General features: G+C 42.3%; 2 protein-coding genes across 2 annotated transcripts in view; one reads left to right on the top strand and one right to left on the bottom strand.

The window, feature by feature from the left end:
- Positions 1-14,662, bottom strand: part of LOC109864240 — a 211,369-nt gene that overhangs the window by 156,213 nt on the left and 40,494 nt on the right. The window lies entirely within an intron of this gene.
- On the top strand, positions 10,040-11,988 carry LOC109864242 (lipase member H-like). The gene is made up of 7 exons (XM_020445271.1): positions 10,040-10,204; positions 10,476-10,530; positions 10,605-10,750; positions 10,841-11,083; positions 11,152-11,352; positions 11,544-11,700; positions 11,807-11,988. The coding sequence occupies exons 1-7, from the start codon at positions 10,114-10,116 to the stop codon at positions 11,838-11,840; spliced, it is 927 nt and encodes a 308-aa protein (XP_020300860.1). The 5' UTR covers positions 10,040-10,113; the 3' UTR covers positions 11,841-11,988.

The following is a 14,662-nucleotide window of genomic DNA, read 5'->3' as shown; positions in this document are numbered from 1 at the left end:
AGTTCCTGTTACGATCGACAGTCGTGCCGGACACTCTCTCTCTCTCTCTCTCTCTCCCTCTCTCTCTCTCTCTCCCTCTCTCTCTCTCTCTTTGCCATATAGTCTAACTTTATATCTTTCCACTGGATCGCATATAAGGTCAGATCTGCTTTGTATCGTCCGTTGATCACCCACGCCTATGCCCACAGCTATTGTTTGGCGGAGGAAGGCCGTTTCGAGCGAACAGGTTCGCATTAAGGCGAGGAATCCGATGTTTCCTGGAGAAACCACTTGACGATGTGACGCGCGGGCCTTCGATCGCGATGCTCACGCTATTCGGAGAAGAGACGGAGCGTCTCTTGCACGCGCGCGCGCGCGCGCGGAATTCCGAGATTAGCCGTATCGAATAACAGACGGGATTCGCTGATTGCCCACCTGAGCGCAATCTATTTAGAAATAGGTGCCACCCAATGTGAACCCTATACGATCTCCGTCGGAATTTCCGACCTCCGTATCGAAAGTGCTTCATTTTATTTCGATCGAGCAACAACACCGCAAACAACGGGCTAATCTCTCCTGTATACAAACTTTACTTCAAGTTACTTTATGAAATTAGAAAAGTTGCGATAAGCAAGTGTCGAGATAATAAATAAGTACATATATATATGTTATTAAGTTTAAAAAAAAATATATAGAACTCATAAATTAACATATAATTGAACATTTGTTCAAACAATCTCTTTAAGATGTTTAAACTGAGATGTTTTGTGTTTCGGACTTTTTCCGCTTCCGTTCGCGATAGATAATAGTTCGGTATGCGTGTTACACGCGCTTACGTAAAACGAGCGGGCAGCAAAAAATGTCGGTCGACAAAAAAAGGTGGGAAGAGAATCTTTTGCGACGAGAGATTGCCTTCCGTTGAAAACGCGGTGGCTGTGTTCGCTTCTACGACAAAATGGGATCCGCGCCAAGAATGCAAAGCGATTAGAAGGATGTACCTCCGGCGCTTTTTGCGGCGCTACTAAACCCACACTCTCCTCGCAACGACACAACGAGCCCGGCAAAGAAATGCCAGTACCGACAAAGTCGCCGAGTTTATCCAGTCGAGCGAGGAAATGCCACGATTCTTCGCCGTCATCCTTATTACCTTCCGCTGGCGATGATGGTTTTGCGGTTACCGATTCACAGACAACTCATCGCGAAGAGAAAGAGACTCATCGTCGAAAGCGAGAGTGATCGCTGCACTATTTCGATGCTAATTGCGTTACCGCGTTCTCCTTGACTCGGTAAAATAAAAAGTAAAAATTCATCGCTTTTCAATGAGTTGCATCAAGCAAATGATTACACAAGCTAATGGCAAAATTTGATTTTACAAATATATAATCTCTACTTTATATAATCATAATTATATTATAAATGACGTGAAAAATACGCGGGTAATTTTGAGGTTGAGGTCGCTCACGTAAAGATTGTTAGCACCGCTGCGGTAACAGTACTGCAAATGTGTCACCGGGTTACTTGCTCAAACGTACGGCACGTAACGTTAATTATAGCATTAACTGTACAGCTCGCTTACGTAACGTATGTATGGAACAGGTCTATTTTGTTGGGGGTTAATTACCGGAGTTAAAAACCAACTTTGGCTTCTCTCTATTTTGAATTAGCAACTCTTACTTAATTTAAATTAAATTTTTTCTTATTACGTGTAATAAAAAATGTATTCTCTCTCAATTATCTATTTTTAACGCACACGTATATATATATATATATCGCGCCGTCTCTCAACGGTGTAAAAAGATGTAACTAAAAAGAACAGACCTCACGAGAACGTAGGTCACTACTGCGGGTTAACGATCCTCGGGGAGAACCGCGGCAAATCGCTACAGTAAATCGCTATCGAGGCTCGTTGTAAAGGATACCTCGCGTTAACCTATCTCGATAGGCCGCGGAACGCGTTCGGTGTTAGAGCGGTTGGAATGGCACGCAGCGGAGAAGGCAACGCGAGAGCCGAAGGAAGCGAGATTAGGGACGGTGCACCTGCGCCCGGCGCTGGTATAATCGTACATTAAGTGCCTCTAATCCGATAAGAAATTGACTGACAAATCGTCCTACTCTTACGCTCCCGCATACATCCACACGGGCACGTATGTACTGTGGCAACACACGGGGGGATACCGCCGATCGAAAGAGAGAGTAGAATTTAATGTCATGTCGTCGCTCCTTCATCGTTCCAGAGAACGCATTAATCGCGCGAATAGAAGTTTTCCCGACTTAATCAAACGTTTTCAATTCTTTAGAAATTAGAAAACTGAAACGAACGGCTTCCTAACGTATGATTCTTCGAGCGCAAGGAAAAAAAAAACATCAATGTGCGTGCACGTACAAGACGCGAGTATACGTGTTGTACACGATGAAAACATTCACCGTACCTGGGTCTCGCTCGGACTTATAATTAAGTGAATAAAGCTCATTGTAGTTTAACATATTGACTCTGTCATGACCTCTACTTGAGAATGGTATTTGAAAGGTGGAGCCTCACGTTTCGTTCTCCGAGGCTCGAAACGTAATTGAGCAATAACATAATCAGGCTATACAATATAGTGAGAGAAAGATCGATACAATATATATACATATATATATATATACAGGGTGTCCCAGAATTGCCGTACAATCTCTCGTAGGCAGGTAGAAGGCGTAAAACTGAGTCGAAAAGTTTTGAACTATTTTTTTCTATTATTTATAATAAAGGAGTAATTATTGAGTAAATCAGGCCAATCAGCGCAGATCTTTAGCCAGGCGCACGTCAGTGAGCCGCGCGCCTGGTGTGTGTGAGCGCTCACTGACGTGNTATATATATATATATATATATATGTATTAATAGTGAAATATAAACTTTTTGCTTATGGAATGATTAGTTTTATTTGCTAATTATAACGTTGAAGCGCGCGCAATCCTACCTTTGTTCACCAAGAAGAAACGTCGGTCGAAAGACACCGCCGGAAAAATTCGTCAGCTTACCACTTCGCACTTCCTCACTAATCAATTCGAACTTCGTCTATATATGCGCGCGAAACTCTTCACTATCACTTCCGTCTTATAAAACGCGTTTCGCCTTAACAACCTTTTCCAGCGCGTCACTCGTTTTGATTCGCGCGATCTATTCTCTATCTCGATTTTGTTTTTTAAAAAGTTTACTTAATTATTATCATTATTATGAAAATTAAAACGAAGTGTTTCTTTAAAAAAAGGTCACGATTCGGTCAGTGTTCATTGACAAACTTTTTTTCCCAATTTCATAAAAATTCCTGTGATCCTCAGGATCGCATCTTCAAGGATATCCGTCAATCGTTTCGATAATCAAACGTCTCTCTCTCTCTCTCTCTCTCTCTTTCTCTCTTTCTCTTTCCTTCCCTCTTGCCGTCCCTCTTTATCTCTCTTTCTTCTTGTTCTCGGTAACCCACCTGCGCCTTCCTGTTCCCACCTCCTGCGTCTCCTGGAATTCCCGCGATCGCGAGGAGAGCCAACCGGAGCTCCCGTTGACGATCAAGGTGTCACCTTGACGAGGCGCTACTACGAATCGTCGTGCAATGGGAATACGTCAAGAGGGAGATCTCGCGATGAGGCTCGAGCCTATGGTCTCGGAAGAACTGACAGCGGCCTCCGCTCACTGGAGTAAGGTACACCCTACTACTACTTCACCACTACAGCCGCTAGTTGCTACTTCTACCACAACAACAACAACTACTACTACTAATGCTAGTCCGCGCGACCGAGGATCGCTGCTCTCCCTCTTTCTCTCTGGTCTCGGTTGACTCGTTTCGCTCTCCGGCTGAGGTGTATATCCCTCGTTCCCTGTCGCCCCTCGGTGTCCCATTCTCATTCTCTCTTTCTCTCACACATACACATCTACAGCACGTGCATGCAGCACCCTTTCTTTCTCTCTCTCTCTCTCTTTCGCATTGCTTCGCTTGCGCCAATCTACCTTCGTTTTCTCTCGACGCGACCGACTGAACGTCCTTAGTTCTCCAGACGCGAACGGTGCGGCGCACCCACATGAGAAGCTTCTCGACCCCGTCGCTCGTGTGTTCGCACGCCGAACACTGGCGACATGTGTGGAAGCCCGGGCACGTGTGTACGCAACATCCCGCGCAGCGACGTGTAAGAAAACACCGGGGATGCTGTGGTAGAGACTACTAACGTTGTCAGCGTCCGACGCCGCTGCCGACCGTAAAGGCCGGAGCTCTCTCTCTCATGGGACCACGAGCAGGTTGCTGCATCGCGTCTTCTCACACCCTTTTTTCGCGCATCGTGACGCCGTCGGTGGCATCCATCGGGCGGTTAAGTTGTAACGGCTTTTTCGCCTCTCAACGAGAACGCGTCTCGACAAATTTAAATCGATTCGCCGGATAAGATGAAGTGTAATTACATGCAGCTAGTTTTAATTAATATTTGCTCGAGCTTGACTTTCTGGCATATACTCTCGCGTAAGTCCTTAGAGAACGTGATTAGTGGATATTTGATCTGGAGGAAACTCTTCTTCTGGCTGATTAATGAAACGGACTTAAATTAGACTTCACGTGCTGAAGTTGATGAAGTATAATTAAATGGGTTGATTACAATTGAGTTTAATTACAATACACACGATCGTCTCGAATATTCTGTCTTTGTTGTTGCAAAAATTTAGAACTAAAGAGACGCGAGTTCCGAACAAAAAATCAGACAGAAGGAAGGTCAGAGTCAAATAGTCACTTTCATATCTCGATCGATCGCGATGTAACATTTATTCTGATACTAGAACTCTGGGATTATGATAAACGTGCGTTCTCAATACACTGAGCCTGACTGATCTGCATCGAAATGCCAAAGTTAATCAAGCAGATTGAAATATCGCGAAGTTATGGTTATAATCCATGTGTCATGATACATGTTCAATCCCGCGTGTGTCTCCGCTAGACTCGCTTTACAATGTGTTTAGTACGTCGTAACATTTCGTGGGTTTGATCTCGTGTCGTAACCGATCAAATACGACTACGTATGTATAAACCGAAGTTATTGCGATGCAGAATCCGATTACACGACAAGCGTATTACGACAAACCAGATCTGATCGCTCGAGTCTCACGTTCGTGAGGAATTTGTCGGAATTTTTCACCACGTCGCTTGATACAAATCAAAATCTACGCGCGCGTTTTAATTTAACTGATGCTATACAGAAAAACTCAAATTGCGCGCTTACTCGGCAAAACTGTGATTGCGAACACGCCCTTTGGTCGCAAGAATATCGGGGGGGTATAACGGAGAATAAACGGAGCAGTCAGCTCCCCTGCGCCTATATTTCGAGTAGTTATTATTACTGTAATCGCGCTTCGCGACCGGTTAAGACGATCAGCAGAGCATTAAGTTGCGATATCGTCAGTGTGTTAAAGAAACGAAACAGATGTGATCGTGAATTCAGACGACATGTACTTTACCGAATAAACTCAAGTTTTTACGTAAAAAAAATAATATTGTACGTATTAAAAATTTACACAAAAAATTATGCACATTTTTTATGTAAACAAATTATATGTATTAAACGTTGACAATATTTAGAGTAGAACAGATAATAAATAAACTTTGCAATCGTCTTGCGAATTGACTGAATGAAATCTTACGGTGTGTAAAAGTAAAAATTCCTTAAATCATTCTTCTCTGGCGAGACGCGAAACTCTCGTAATTGTGCTCATTATCGCAGCGGCACATCTGAGCGTAATCTCGAGTATAATTGCGGACACCTGACGAGAGCAAGTTTTCAGCAAGGACGATTGCGCATTTAGTGTGCTACGCGCTATGATAATTAAGAAAATTGTTGTGTGGCAGACTCGCAAAACGCATATTATCCGTTTTAATTCATCGCGTGAGTTTGAATTACAATTATTGTGATTTTATTATTATTTTTTTTTTTTTTTTATCGAAAGGAATTATTGCAAGAATTTTATAAAAGTTTCTTTCGCAAAAAATTTGTTATTTAATGATTAAATAATTTTACGATTTAATTCACCGTCTGAAAAATTTGCAAATTAAAGTTACGTCAATGAAACACTTTCTGTCGTATTCAAATTCTCTCTCGTGCCACGTTATTTTATAACGTAAGTAAATGCGATGCCGGTAACTAGTTTCGATAGTCCCGTCAGATTGAAAAATGTTACCGGGAACATATTATCGTCAGAAATAAATTGGAACGCGATATATTTTGCAAAAGACACGCTATATGCATTCAAATCCTTCGTGACGACGGGCGTGATGATTCAGCAGCGCATAATTCGAGGCCGACAAAATCAAGTTCATTCGAAGAGAACCGCGACTCCATTACACGATCGTGAGTTAGATTTAGGTGGATCTTGCAAATAAGTCTGCACTGTGCACTTGCCATTTCGTTTCCTGAGTCGTAAAGTACGTTCTCGAAGCGAACAAGAGAGAGAGAGAGAAAGAGAGAGAAGATTGAACGCGGAAAACGGGGAGACGCGAGGAAGAAGTCGCGCGCGCGCGAGCGCAGAGGAACGAGAGAAGAAATGACCGAAGATAGAGGAGGAAGAGAGATTGGTCGTGGGGAAAACGATACAGCGTCGTATTTTCTGCCCGTTCATGCGGAATCGGCATGTCGTTGGATATCGTTCGCGACCTTCCTCTCGTCCTCCTGCTCCATGCAGAAGCCCTGGGTTGGGTTAACGGTGTACCGTGTCGATGTCTGTTTTCTTCTTCGGTTCGCGGAGCAAGGATGCTTTGGCGTCACACATTCGGACCTTTTACGGCGCGCGCGTTAAATCGTCAGAATATATATCGATAGGAAAAACGATATGTAACAACAGCGATGCGCGCTGCCGCTGCGCTTGCAAAAGAAGCCATTAATTATGCGGCGGCGGGAGCGACGACTGTATCTCGCGAATATGTGCACCAGCGAGGAGATAATTTCCGATATTAGTCCACGAGAGGATAGCGCGTCGTAATCTCCATAGCGAAAAAGAATTCCGCGCGCGGCGTGTTCCCTGTGTGTGCGAATGGCGCAATAAAATTAGGCTACCATACATAATACGTCCCGAGGCGCGCCACCGACAGACGGGACTCCCATACCTTCGCATTATCCCCGCGGTAATTCTCGGGTACGCGAAACGCATTAGTCATTTTCGCGTAGGGTGAAGGGATGGGGGAGTAGAAAGGGAGAAAAGAAGAGAAGGAGAAGAGAGGGCTGACTTATATTCATCCACCTCTAATCCCCCCTTGATGATCAAAGATCCCCGACTGTTGGCGGCGACCGTGGCCGCGGCAACAACGACCACCGCCACCATTGCGCCGCAGTTTCTTCTGCGCCGCCGCGCGCCGTGGGATAATACAGAAACGATCCGTGCACTTCCGACGAGCGATTCACGTTTTCCGCGGCGCGGCTACTTGGGAGGCGAGCCGGTTGAATTAACTTAAACCCCTAGCGCCTCGTGTGGTTCGTCGCGCGCGCGGCCTCCGCGTGCTCTCGCCTCTGTGCGCACTTGGCGTGTACGCGCATACATGTAGACGTGCGTACGCTCCAATGCGTTCGTGCGTTGCGTGCATCTGACGCGTCGCAGGTGTAAAAGTGTACGTGCACACCTGAGTTGTGTGTCGCGCGCGCGTGGAACGCGTTGCTCGTCCCTCGCGGTGGCAGCGGCCGCGCGAGAGAACCCACTGGACAGGAGTAATAAAGCAACAAAACAATGACGGTGATTTACGCGGTCCTACGGCAAATGGGCTTACCCGTAGATTTTTGCGCAGGCAGCACGCGCGTCGGCGCGAGTGAAAGGTGGAGAGGCGCGATTTATTAATCTCGCCCATGCGACACGCACGCAGATGCGACTCGGGGACTCGGGTGGTTCGACGCGCGGCGATACGAGAGAAAGAAAGAGAGAGAGACCAGGTGCTAGCCGGGGGGATTATTTATTTAGCGCAGAAACGCGCGCGTATATCCACCGAGTTCTTCGCGAACACAAGACGGAGGACGTATAATTAGAATATTTTCCGTGCGCGCGCGTCCGACGTTACTTTTTTCAGAAATCGAAATATTTTCTTCGACTTTCTACAAATATTTGAGAAATAACATCTTTAATATTCGAGGTAAAGTTATATTCTCGTTATCTGTTTTTGTTTCATCGTTGTGTGAATTTTTGCTCAATTAATGTATTTTTTTTTTTTTTTTTTTTGTACGTGTTACATCAACATCGAACTTACGTAATGGCAGAAATTGTAGTTTTTTCACGCATGATGAGTTATACTCTTTGTTTGTGTCTATCGTTACCTACAGCAAACTCTCTCAAGAAGACTTTGTCGTCGAGCATGGCGAGCGTAGATCACATTAGCCACGGTCGCACGCTATTCGCAGATGCTACCAGCAAAAGCAATCGGCGACAACCACGCAGTCACGCAGCAATTGCGTCGGAAAAATGCGTATATCGAAAAGCTTCGTGTCAATTCGCACTTATCTGGCAATATCGATCATGGCTTCAGCAGATAATATATTGAGAAAAAGTGGTCGATTTAATCTCCGCGTCGTGCTCGCACACCACCGTGCATGCGAGCTCGAGGATGCACGGTGCAACTCGCGCGCAATTCATCATGCGCGCACTGTCCACATAGTTACCCGCCTGTGTGCTCTCGAATACACGTTCACAGACTCGCGCACCACCGTGATATCGATTATTTCTCTTTCTGATCATTAAACGTTCGAGTGTCGATGTGTCATTAGAGTAATGTTAAAAAAAAAATGGTTGTAATTGGAATTTCAAATACAACAAACAAAAATGTCTGCAGATTTAAAAATCAATTATCTGGCACTTGATATTGCAAAAATATAAAAGTGGTATAAATACGTATTGTTTCATATTACAATCTCTAAACAATTGCGATAAAAGAATTATATCGCAGGTGGTTTATTGGTCGTGATGTTTTTGTGGCGACACATCATTGTGTTTATAAATGAGCTTTTTTCTCGACCGCGATTGCCACGAGCAACTAACCTCGCGCATAAAAGCGAAGGCAACATTATCACAACATGGAGCAACACAAATGTTTAAATCTGCGCATAAGCCGGCAAGAGTGAGACACACCACGCACCGGACTTAAACTATACTCGTTACGCGGCTATTATTAATATACGCGATGTATCTGCCACGTGGATCGTCGGCGATATTTGTGCGTTAGTTAAGCCTGCCAACGCCTACAGGAAGGCCGACGTACCCGTAAAGAAGGCCAGACGCGACAGAGTTAATTAACGTAATTGTTAGTACCGAGATGAGTGCGACGAATAATTCTTCCGTCCGCGCGCGTAATGTAAGCTACCGCGCGGAAAATTCGCTTCTAGAATTATTGTGTCGTAAACTTGTAACGGATACCGTCGTTTTGCTTCATAGGGCGGATGCGATATCGCGTTTTTTTCTCTTTATCCTCGTCTTCTTATTCTTATTCTCGCAGCATTGGATGACCGCAACGACGCGTTACACGAAGTCCTTCACGTGTACTAGTCACTTCGTTCTGACTTTAATACCCGTAATTAAATGTCATTTATACAAAATGTTCTCTTGAATGTTGAAATGTTTTTTTAATTAATTTATTATATCAAAGTTTTTAATCACATTAATTTATTATATCAAAGTTTTTAATCGCATTATTGTATGTTAATTATTTCTATTTCCACAGTAAGTGAAACTCAGAGTTTTGAGAAATTTATGTGACCTTCAAACGCTTATACAACAAGATCTGAAGCAAAAATAATGAAAATTAATGAAATAATTAATGACTAATAATTAAGATTACCTTAGTCGAGAGAAGAAAATAATTTAAATATTGAATATAAAAAAAGTAGTTTTAAATAATTTATGCAAAATATCACTCATAAGTATCTTGTATGTGTTGTCGCATTAATGCGGTACAATGTAGCTGATGTTTTGTTTACTGACATTGCACAATTTCTTATATTTGTTTTTGTGTCGTCCATGTGGTGGTATAAAACATCTGTATAAATATAGACGCTAGGTGGTACCGCGTTTCAGTTCTAAAGTTGCAAGAAAATATAACAGTTTGTTACCGTATATGCGTGCGTATATATAATATAAAATCTATTGTGTAGAAAGATATGATGTGCAAGATGTTACTAAACGTGTCTCTTTATGCATTGTCAGTGTATTTCGTGACGCAATTAGTCCACGGTCAATCATCATGCTCCTGTAAATATGTGTTTTTATTTGTTTTGTTCATATTACTTAACGTCACGCAAACAAAACCAAATAATCTGATATTTGATGCTTTCGCGATGTGTTGTATTAACATTCGAAGATGTTTTTCGGGTTTGAACCGCGTTAGTGTCATTTTTTCAGGCTGCTCTTGAAACCCTGATGAAATGTTGACGAAACGTCGGTATAACTACTAATACTACCTAACCAGGTAGTATTACTAGCAATAAGAGTAACGTTGCATAACACGTAATTTTTGTTATAGGTAACTTACCGGATTCCGATTTTGCGACCGGCGTCAATCTTGTATATTACAAATGGTTTGTGCTTGTGATAAAAGTAATAGAATCGACGAATATTGATAACATTATAACAAATATGCGTTTTTATTTAGCAATAAAGAAATTCCTGCGACAATCGCCTATCCGATTACGGCACCGCAAGGTCTGTTAAAAGTTCTAGAAAAAAAACGAACGATTTTTTATGCGTTCGGATATTTGGAACAACCGGAAGACGATAATGTTCAAATAATAATTCGAGGTATTGTGCCACTTAACAGAAAAAAAAAATTAGTAATTATCAATTAACTAATTAGTCAGAGATTGATGACACAAATTGATACTGCATTAGCACTCTGTTACGAAAGAACGGACAACGTGGTGTTACTTGATTGGAGCAAATATTCAAAAGGATTTTATCCAGAAGTCTTTCAAAAAGCTGAAAACGTAGGAAGATTAATGGCTCGCAGTTTACAATTGCTCAAAGATAACGGTTTTGATACATCGACGATTTATCTCATCGGACACTCCCTAGGTGCTCATTTAGTTGGCTTCGCCGGCAAATGCAACAATTTTAGTATACCTCGCATCACAGGTGCGCAACTCCACTACTGATTTATAAAATTTTACAAATAAAATAATTCTGTATGTAAAAATTATTAGGATTGGATCCTGCCAATTCTATTTTTTATATTCCTGGATGTTACCTCACGCCTAGAGATGCGACGTGGGTCGATATTATTCACACGGACATAGGTAAATGGGGTACCTTTCAATCTTTAGGAACAGCGGAATTTTATGCAAACAGTGGCTTTCGTCCTCAACCTGGTTGTCCAATTGTGGAAATACCTTTCACCAAAGATGGTAATAAGATTTAAAAAATATGTAATCTAATTGTGTTATATTAGGAGTAAACATATCTTTCTATAAATAGATATTTATACTTAAATACTTTATTGAATGTTAAGTTTTTGCAAATCGTTGAGTTCGCCTTAAATCAGAATCTAAAAGATAAACTTACAATGCTCTAATTATAATTTTTACGTTATCACCAGGGCTCTGCAGTCATCAAAAATCCGTCGCACTATACGCAGAATCGAAATATGGCAGCAAAAATTTAATTGCAATACAATGTACTTCTTACACGGCGTATAATGAACATTTGTGCGATGGTAATCTACGTACGGGTATTGGATATGCAGCATCGAACGTGTAAGATAAAAAACCATTCATACTTTATTACGTGGCGTGCAAAGCAACAAAACGAAGAACGAGTTTTATAATACTAACTACTATGTTTTTCTTGAATATTTTGCAGAACCGGATCGTTCTTTTTTACTACAACCTCGTAATTTTCCTTTGCATAAAGGTTAATTGAATCGGAAAGTATGAAAATTATTTAACAAGTTGACCAAAAACAAAAGACTAATTCGTAAAAAAAAACATAACAATTTGTTGTATTTGTGACAGCTTATCTGAATAAATCTATGTGATACATTATCTGACGAGTTTAATGAATGGTTTTCTTTCAGCATCAATATTAGTATTGTCATCAGCTTCAATCAGCTTCAATCATTTTCGCGCGACATTATCACGATAACTTCATAAAGAGATTACTTTGTTGCGTGTTTGTAAAACATAAATAATTAACAAGTCGTTTTTCTACGTTAAAGAGAAGCGTAACGCGTATGCCTAACTGCAATACAAAAAAAAAAAGAATCGAATTATCGGATTCTGGTTGAATCAATCAATCGGTCGACGATAATGAGGCAAAATGAGATCGTTAGTTTGTCTCATTCGTGTAATATACGTCGACAGAAAAGTACCGGCGGTTCCGTTTGGACGAGCGTGACATAATCTATAGCTCGACCACGAGACAGCCGCAGGCAACGAAGCTACTACCTCTTACGAGACACCCTCGCATTTATGTTAATGACGGGTCCAATTTCGTGCCAGATCGTAAAGCGGAACACACGATCTCGACGATCGGCAGATAATCACTTGAGCCGAGGCGGCGTTTCTGCGTCTTCGAAGAAGCACACCTTATCTCCAAGTTTTTTTTTTTATCAAACTCTTCTCTTTTTTAATGGGAAGTGACAGTTGACAATAAATACGACGATCTTTACGCGATAAAACTAGAAAAATATTTATGCATGTCCGTTACAATATTTATTATTCATCTTCGTCGCCATTTTTAAATAAAAATGCATACTTGTATACAAGTTATATTCACCTCAGCAGGAGATAATTTATTATACACATACGCGAATACTTAATATATATATAATGCAAGTATAGTTATAATTAGTGTAATTACTTTCCGCGTTGTGCGCGATCTCGCCAACCGGTCGCTAAATCTGATACGCAATACGTCGTAGTAAATATACTCCGGTGCTTTCTCTCTCTCTCTCTCTCTCTCTCTCTCTCTCTCTCTCTCTCTCTTTTCAGCAAAGGATATCGCCGCGCGCTAATCCCGGCTTAATGAGTGCTCTAATGGGGGGACTTTGATTGCCGGCAGGTGACGAGCAGTAGAACCAAACGAATCCATAAAATGAGTCGCGGTGGCTCTGAAACGCCAAACAGCGTTCTGCCTCCGTGTATGATTTACACAGTGGAACAAAGTGCGGATCCCCGTATTAATTTTGCGCGATCACTTTTATGTCACCGTGATATATCATCTCCTGCGCGAGAAACGCATTCCAACGGAATGTAAACAAGTGCCCGCCGCTGTTTCTCGGTTGTTTAATCGGCATGTATCAAAAGATACTCGACCGATTATTATCAATACAGTCGTTTCACCTGAATTAGATTTAAATTGTCGTTTCTCAATATAGTGACAAGACTGATAGTTGCAATACAAAATGCAAATATTGCACTGATGCAGCTTTCGAAAGACTGCGCTCTCTTACGAAGAGTAAAAGTGACGTCGGCTTCCCCCCCGAATATTCCACGCACGCATTGAAAACAAATAGCGTGTGTCTACATTCTTGTCCGGCGCGATGAAATCGTTCAGCGCCCTTTGTTTCGGATTCACAAATGGCACTTCCGCCCACACGTATAGCGCGCACACGCGTCTGGGAGGAGCTACGAACTAATTTGACCGGCTGACGCACGAGCGGCCGATTATAATTTCATATCGAACGCCGAGATCGGTCATGAATAATTGATACAGATTGTTTTCCATCTCCGATACCTCCATCGACCGTACCTCCTATCACGTCTCGCTCACATTCCACAGACTTCTTGAGATACCCCGAAGGATATCGATAATCGCAAATGAGCGTCGTGTTATGTGATTGATAAATAATAAATAAATCTATAAATATATTACATGTAAGCACGAGTTAAAATCACGGAAGACATATACGTGACGTGACAAATGCAACGATATCGATAATAAATAATTCCCCGAAGGCCTCGTTAAAACGCTATCAAGTATTGAGCCGACCGTATTGAAAAATAAAAATCCATTTCAGCCCGATAAATTGTTGCTTTTATCTTTTCGGATACTTATCAATCGACTCTCGTATTACATTTAAAAGAATGTCGGCCTGTGATTAATTGATTTGCTTAATGCTTAAGTCTTGTTGCTGAAGTTTTTCTGTGTGTTCTCGGTTTTTTAAACAATTCTCGTTGTCCGAGAAGTTTTACCGTGTCCATTCTCTATCAATCTACCAATTACTCGTTTGATACGAGCAGCACGCATCTCTCGTCTTTATTCCATCTCTTTCTTTCTCGTCTTGCCCGCGCGCGCGAGCTTTTCTTTTTTCATATTTTTATCCGGCTTTCTCGCGATCTCGCCGCGCAAACGGTTCTCGCCGCGAGCGTCGCGTGCAACAACACGTAAACTGCATCATTGTAAAGCGGAATTTCATTTAAAGAGAGCGGCGCGCGGCACACGGAAGCGGAGCACGACACGCAACAAAAAAGCCGAGCAAGTGTAGAAACCGGCTGCGTAATTTCCATTCGCACTTGCGGACCCCCGCGTGCGTTTAATCGCATTCCATATCATTTCTCATCAAGCGGGCGGACGCGAACCGGAGGCCAGCCGGTAACTTCGAAGACTCAGAAGTCGCGACCGAACGCGCGTTCTTTTTGATTTTAGTATCATTGGCGGCAAATTAAAAGCTGGCCCTTAAAGACACCGACCAAATGAGATTGCGTGTGCACGGTG

This window comes from Pseudomyrmex gracilis, unplaced genomic scaffold (assembly GCF_002006095.1).
Source record: "Pseudomyrmex gracilis isolate BER0280 unplaced genomic scaffold, ASM200609v1 scaffold_18, whole genome shotgun sequence".
Classification (NCBI taxonomy): Eukaryota; Metazoa; Arthropoda; class Insecta; order Hymenoptera; family Formicidae; genus Pseudomyrmex; species Pseudomyrmex gracilis.
Note: the sequence above shows the minus strand (reverse complement) of the source record. Positions and strands in the feature narration are given on the sequence as shown.